This window comes from Clupea harengus, chromosome 4, assembly GCF_900700415.2.
Source record: "Clupea harengus chromosome 4, Ch_v2.0.2, whole genome shotgun sequence".
Taxonomy (NCBI): Eukaryota; Metazoa; Chordata; class Actinopteri; order Clupeiformes; family Clupeidae; genus Clupea; species Clupea harengus.
The window spans coordinates 3,339,104-3,346,430 of NC_045155.1; the positions used below are offsets into that span (position 1 = coordinate 3,339,104).

General features: G+C 44.7%; 1 protein-coding gene across 1 annotated transcript; it reads right to left on the reverse strand.

Moving 5' to 3' along the window:
• LOC116220168 (histone-lysine N-methyltransferase PRDM9-like) lies at positions 1–4,143 on the reverse strand. Its single transcript, XM_031565471.2, is given in 8 exon segments — positions 1–797; positions 1,178–1,398; positions 1,774–1,841; positions 1,953–2,224; positions 2,565–2,696; positions 3,144–3,303; positions 3,823–3,969; positions 4,096–4,143. Coding segments are annotated over 8 exon segments (1,722 nt in total). The 3' UTR covers positions 1–123.
• Positions 4,144–7,327: the final 3,184 nt, after the last annotated feature.

A 7,327-nucleotide genomic window follows, 5' to 3' on the forward strand; every position in this document is an offset into this window, starting at 1 on the left:
TAGTACTATGTCACTAAACTAAATACTCTTGAATTTGCAAATAATTAAACAGCAATACAAATACATCTTTACCTAAAGTTCTTCCTGCAATGAGATGAAGTTCTTGTTTCACAAAGCGCATGGTTAGGGCTCTTTCGTGTGAGTGCACCGGTGTGTCTTTAATTGACCCGTAGAAGTAAAGTTCTTGCCACACTGAGTGCAGTGGTACGGCCTCTCTCCTGTGTGAGTGCGCTGGTGTAGTTTGAGATTTCCCCCATCAGTGAAGCTCTTGCCACACTGAGTGCAGTGGTACGGCCTCTCTCCTGTGTGAGTGCGCTGGTGTCGTTTGAGATGTGCCTCTCGAGTAAAGCTCTTGCCACACTGAGTGCAGTGGTACGGCCTCTCTCCTGTGTGAGTGCGCTGGTGTTGTTTGAGATTTCCCTCTCGAGTAAAGTTCTTGCCACACTGATTGCAGAGGTACGGCCTCTCTCCTGTGTGAGTGCGCTGGTGTAGTTTGAGATCTGTCTTGCCACACTGAGTGCAGTGGTGACTTCTCTTGTCATTCGCTCCTTCCTGTTGTGAAGAGGGGTTAGGGGCGACTTTACTGGATGTTGACCTGGACGGCACAGTTAAACGTTTCTGTGTGTGTTGGTCACTGCTTCTGGAAGGTGCCAAAGTCTCTGGTCTGATCTCTCCAGACCTCAGCAGTCTCACGTACTCGTCCGTGTGGCTCCTCTTGATGTGCTTGTGGAGGTAGATTTGAGCCGTGTAGGAAAACGGACACAAGGAGCACGAGAACACCTGAGACGCCGACACCTCTGACAGAAACAACAAAGAGAAAGATGACATTTAGGTTCAGGCAAAGAAACATGTTGGATGTTAACTTTTTACATAAAAGTACATACATACATTTTAACCATTTCTTTTCCAACATTTCAATATTCTCATCATCTTCTATCCACTCATCAGTGATTCAGGTCTGTGATGCAGAATTGCTCTTTAACATTCTTTTATATTCAAGGTCTTTCACAGTAGGTGAAGCTGAGATCGTTGCTGAGTCGTCCAACCCTCTCTGTTTTAACGAGGGCGGTGTGATCTAACAAGGGTGGTGTGATTTCACTAGATGAGGTTGGCCTAGATGGCAGATTTAGTTGAAAGCAGGTGGAGCGGAGATGGTTGCTGCTACCTTTGAACAGACCTGTATTTCAGGTGTGTCATTGTGATGTACCTTTGGCGCTACTCTTGATGTCCCACAGGTAGTCGAAGGTGATGCCCAGGTCTCTGGCGTAGTCCTCTCCATACCAGACCAGCAGCTCCTGTCCAGGGGCGATGGGCTTACTGCAGCGATACACAATCCCCCCTCTGTACTGAAACGCCACCAGGTTCTGCTCCTCACCGTCACGAGCGCAGTTCACATACCTGATGGAGAAACCAGAGAATGAAAATGACACAGAAGAGATAAGTGTAAATACTAGTTCCACAACTTCAATATAAATATAAAGCACGGTGTGAAATACGTGACTCATATCAGTGACAGCTCAGGAGACAGCAACAAGAACAACAGAAAAGACAGAGACAGACTTAAAGGTGTAGTCTGCGATTCTGGCATTGTGCCAATGTGCTCCTGAATCAACGTGTTGATTGGCTGGAATTGGGTAGTTTTACTATTGAGACACACACTGAACGGCCAGCCAGAGGAGAGAGAATTTGCTGAATCTGGCAGAAAATGTGGATTAGAATCACAGACTGGACCTTCAAGTGAAAGAATCAAGAGGAAATAAAGAAGGACGTAACCTCATCCAGTTGGAGTGAGTTTCTCTCTTTGCGTCTATGTACTCATCTACATGTCGGCTCTTGTATGTCTGTGGAAACATTGAATCAAACACTGTCACCTGTTTCAGCACAGAGGAGTTAAACATTTTGAACAGAATTTCTTTTTTTTTGGAATCAGTTTTTCAGACTGGATCCCTCACCACCCAGGAGTATCCGCTCTCTATGGCCTCGTCCCTGTCCGTCACCTCTCCCTCATAGGGGCCAAAGTGCGCCCTTTTGGGCACCGTCTGACCCTGGTTGAACACCCCCAGACCTGCGTTTGGGATGTTGGACTCTCTGACCACCAGTCCAGGTGGCAGGGTGAGTCTGGCTCGGTCTGGGACCCCTACAGGAGCTGGGGTGTCGGGGATGAAGTTAGGGGAGCCATGGACCCCACACTCATCAATGTAGAAAGACTCACAGTCCTCACAGTCTGCAGAGAAAAGAAACGAATCAGAGATCATTTACTGATATTATGATGCAACCTAAAGATGTACAATCATTCTGTTGTAAAACTTAATAACCAGCAACTGTGAAAGCATCCATTTAAAATGGCTGAAAACGGTATGAAGTCATCAGCAGATCAACCTTTAGAGTGGGGAAGTTAAGAGAAGAAAAGAGAACATAAATTTGCAAAATGATGGAGTCAATGAACAATTATACTGTTGAAATTCAGTGATATTACTGCACTTACACCAGTCATTGAAAAGAGAGATAGAGAGAGAAAGAACGAGATTGTGTCAAGTAGAAAGGTAGCAGTAAGAGCAACTCACAGAGGTAATCTTCATCTTTGGGCTCCTCTTCCTCTGTGTAGCTCACTCTGGGTCTGCTGCGCAGGCTGCCTCCACGCTTGTAGCTGTTCAACTGGCCTTTCTGCTGTTTCAACCACTCTCTCTTTGACACTCCTGACACACATAATACAAAAAGAAAAACACATTGCATAAAAGAAAACAAATTTTTAAAATGATTTGTTGCTCACCTTTACTCTTCTTTAGGCAAACTATCAAGTAATCTCCCCTCTTTGAAATTACTGCTTTATGTATCTAGATCTGCCATACATACTGTTTACTATAAATGTGTGTGTGTGTGTAGATTTCCATTTCTGTGTGTGTGACACTAGTCTGTTGGCTGCCTCCACACCAACTGGTCTTTCTGCTGTTTCTCTCAGACACACCTGACACACACACACAAACCCGTCTTGTGAAACCTATTTGCTGTTTGCCTTTATTGTTCATACAGCAAACTGTGATCTGCCTTCTTCCGCTCAACTACTTTATGTCCAAATACTGACCTATGTTGTGTGTGTGTGCGTGTGTGAGTGCGTACACTCTCCTGTGTAAAAACCCTCTCACCAGGTCTCTTTGCTGTTGGGTCTTGCTCTCTCCCTCCCTGTCCATCCACACTCTCCACGCCGTCTCTCTCTCCACCCTGGTCTGAGTCTGTTCTGGGGACCTGAGGAGGAACAGGAGCGAGTTCTGTCTGAGAGTTCGAATCAGCAAACACAAGTTCTGTCTGAGAGTTTGATCAGCAAACACGAGTTCTGTCTGAGAGTTCGATAAGCAAACACGAGTTCTGTCTGAGAGTTCGAATCAGCAAACACGAGTTCTGTCTGAGAGTTTGATCAGCAAACATAAGTTCTGTCCCGTTAATGCATATGTACTGTATGTGTGTGTTAGTGTTAGTGGGTCCTGAGGACACTGAGCGTTGGTGCTGTTTCTATTCTATAGTGTGTGTGCTTATGAGACCTGTTTGCTCTCCTCTCCCTCTATGGTTCTGTCCCTAGGGAACAGGAGCTCCTGTTCTGTTTGTGTGTGTGTGTGTTTTGGTGAGTGTCTGTGTGTGTGTGAGTGTGTACGTGTGTGTTTTGGTGAGTGTGTGTGAGTGTGTACGTGTGTGTTTTGGTGAGTGTGTGTGTGTGTGAGTGTGTACGTGTGTGTTTTGGTGAGTGTGTGTGTGTGTGCATGTGTACGTGTGTGTTTTGGTGAGTGTGTGTGTGTGTGCTTTGGTGAGTGTCTGTGTGTTTTACAACACCTGTTTGTTCTCCTCTGTCTCTATAGCCTGTTCTGTGGGACTGCTGTTTCTATTTCCGATTGGCTGTGAAATCTGAATGCCCTTGCTGATTGGCTGTGAAGTCCTGTTGTCGTCGCTGATTGGCTGTGAAGTCTTGTTGCTGATTGGCTGCATAGAGAAGAAGAGACAAGACAAGCTAGTGCAGGCGCAAACACAGGCTAGTGTGCAACCCCTTAACATGAGTGTCAAAACTGCACCCCGCTTTGAGTCTTAAACATCTCCGAGAGCCCAAACCTGAATAAAAGCTTTCTGGCTCAGGAGGATGCTTGCTTTGGGCAACATCATGGCTTTCCCTACTAAGGATCGGGGATTTTCTGACTATAAGTCAACTAGTGAACAAACGCTCAACATTTCCCACTTTCTGTAATGTCTTCATACTCTTTTCTGATTGGCTGACGGGTGTCCGATATTTCAGTATAACGGGACACCTAAGCAGCAGATCCGGTCAAGTCACTCAGTAAACTAGGAATGGTAACCATGACAACTAGTAAATAACATTTGACTGATAAGATGGCCATCAGTATCTCTAATACAGTGAGTATTTTTAGGCAGTCAATCCATTGAATGAACAGAAAACATGAACAGTATTCTGTCATGTTCTCCAGTACTATAAACACAATAAATTGTTGCTTCATGTCATGGAGTTCTTTGTCTCCATCTCAGGACTCGACACTTACTTTTTTTAAGGAGCTCTTGTTCACAGGAGAAAATGAGGGCGGCCAATGGCCACATTTATATTATCTGGCCAATAGTCATGTTTCTACTATCTGGCCAAATCCGGGCGAGCTACTGCGTGCCAAGGCCGATTACCCTTGGGCCAAGCAGGGCTAACTAGTGCTTGAGGCGTTGTCAAGGTGATAGGCGTGGTTATCGGAGTTAGGTAAAAGAGGTTCAGCAACAAAAGAAGATAACTTGTTACTATGAAATAACATGCACGCTACAAAATAACTTTAACAGATAATAAATCTTGTACATGTTGTTGGTACACCTGGAATTCGTCCATTGTGTTTAACTTGAATCAGGGCGTATGGTTTAATCTGGAACCTATGTAAACTGTCTGCCTCTCCTCCAAACTGTCACCTGATGTCACTTTTGTTGTAATGTTTACGATATCAGTCTTTTGTTATACCACTAGGTGGAGCTCTAGTATAAATTAACACCAGTTTAGCACTTCCCTGTTCTCTGTATGCACGAGTAAAGTACCTGAGTATACTCTGTATTGCAACCTCTGCTATTTGATATAAAGCTTCAACTCGATATATCATTCTTCTTGGTCCGTGTCTTTGGCTAGGTTACCACAACTTTGTTGTCACGTCCCCACAGACTCTCTCTCTTTGTTTTCCACTCCTGGAGAGCACACCTCACTTTTTCAGATTTAAGGATCCACAGGAACCCTGAGTAGCATAAACACTAAAATAAATAGTTTTGGTAATTTTCCCTTAATTATTTATATGATCCCTTCCTATCTTTCTTCAAAAGGATGGCCAAAAAGTTTAGCTGTTCACCTGAGATGGCAGGGCAGGAGCTGGGGGCTGGGTGTTCACCTGAGATGGCAGGGCAGGAGCTGGGGGCTGGGTGTTCACCTGAGAGGGCAGGGCAGGAGCTAGGGACTGGGTGTTCACCTGAGATGGCAGGGCAGGAGCTGGGGGCTGGGTGTTCACCTGAGATGGCAGGGCAGGAGCTAGGGACTGGGTGTTCACCTGAGATGGCAGGGCAGGAGCTGGGGGCTGGGTGTTCACCTGAGAGGGCAGGGCAGGAGCTGGGGGCTGGGTGCGCCTCACGGAGCCGACTCTGGACTCAGCTGGGGTTCTGACGGGAGCTCTGAAGGCACGAGAGGCTGAAGAAGACAGAATCAGTTGACGTCTTCATCTTTCTCTATTTGTACTCTTTTCTCTAATCTAATAATAATAATAATAATAATAAAAAAACATTTCAGAGGCGGCAACAGCGGGAAAGAAACCTGAGCACCCATGTGCATAGAGGTTCATATGTATGTACCGATAATTATTATATAACCTTTGTGTATTGTACACTCAGTTCCCAGTTTCGTAGGTGCACCTAGCGAAAACTAAAGCAGTCTTATATAACAGTCCTGCAATAAATTCCCTTTCATGATTGTTATAATGTTCAGGCTATGTCGAAACCGTTTAAGAGAGGTGATGTTTCAACTGTATTATGTTGGATTGCACATGATGAGCATTTCTCATTTCTCTCTCTGGTAAGATGATTTCAAATCTTTAGCTGTACACTGACCTGGAGGTCTCCTCTCCAAACTGGGTGTCCACTCTTCCTCTGAGTCGGTGCTGTCAGCAGTGGATGCTCTCGCCAACGTTTCCCTTCTGGCCCGGCCCTGCTTCATGAAGGCTGGAGGAGTGGAGGACAGACCTGACGGGGGGAATGACAGGAAAAAAAGCCAAGAGGCAGGCAGGAAGGCAGACAGGGCAAGGCAGAGAGACAGATACTGTATGACGTGTGGTTTACAACTCTGAAATCATAGTGTACATTGGCAAAATACAGACAGACTACCACTGATCACAGATATTTAAGTTGAATTATTTGGCAGAAGCTTTTGTAAAAAGCATTACAGTATTATAATAAAGATATAATAAATGTTATTGTTTTGTTATTAGTAAAAAACACCTCTCAAAATAATCTAATTTTGTCAAAGGCTCAGTATAGCTCAGGGTACAAAAATGTGATGTAATGGCTACCTATGGCCAGCATGGCCAGGTGGTTCCTCTTCATGTTTTTGAAGCGCACCTTCTCCCATTCGGCCAGCCGCGCCCACTCGGTCTGCGTGAAGTGCACTCTGAGGCCATTGAAACTCTCCTAGGATGCAGACACACACGACTCAGAGACAGGTGCAGTAAAGCAGAATGTGTGTGTGTGTGTGTGTGTGTGTGTGTGTGTGTGTGTGTGTGTGTGTGTGTGTGTACATGAGTGATTGTGTGTGTGTGAGTGAGTGTGTGTACATGAGTGATTGTGTGTGTGTGTGATGCAGGGAGCAGATAGTAGAGATGACTGAAAGTGTAGCAGCAAGTGTAGTAATATTGCTGAACTCTACTGACCTCATCAGATGAACTCATGGTTGGAGGTATGTTTCTCAGACCTTGCTGTCACAGGAGTTGACAAGCTGAAAAGGTATTTGACCTAGAAAACAAAAAAATACACAAAAACACTTGATCATCAATGGTTCTTTATGTAAGCAAAATGTGATTAAAAAACAATAACCTTTTTTTAATAAGAATTAGTCTCCTCATATAAAAGTTACCTTAAAGTACACAAATGTTATCAAAGTTTCCTTTATCTAACGCCCCTCTCCAACAGTGCAAGTCAAATATGATTTCAGGGACCTCATTCGCATTCTCATCATTAAGGCTTTTCATTAGTTTAGAACAGCCGCTATCAAACGTGTTCTGAGGTCCAGTCATGTCAGACTTAAGAGTTTGTGGAGTGAACGGAGATC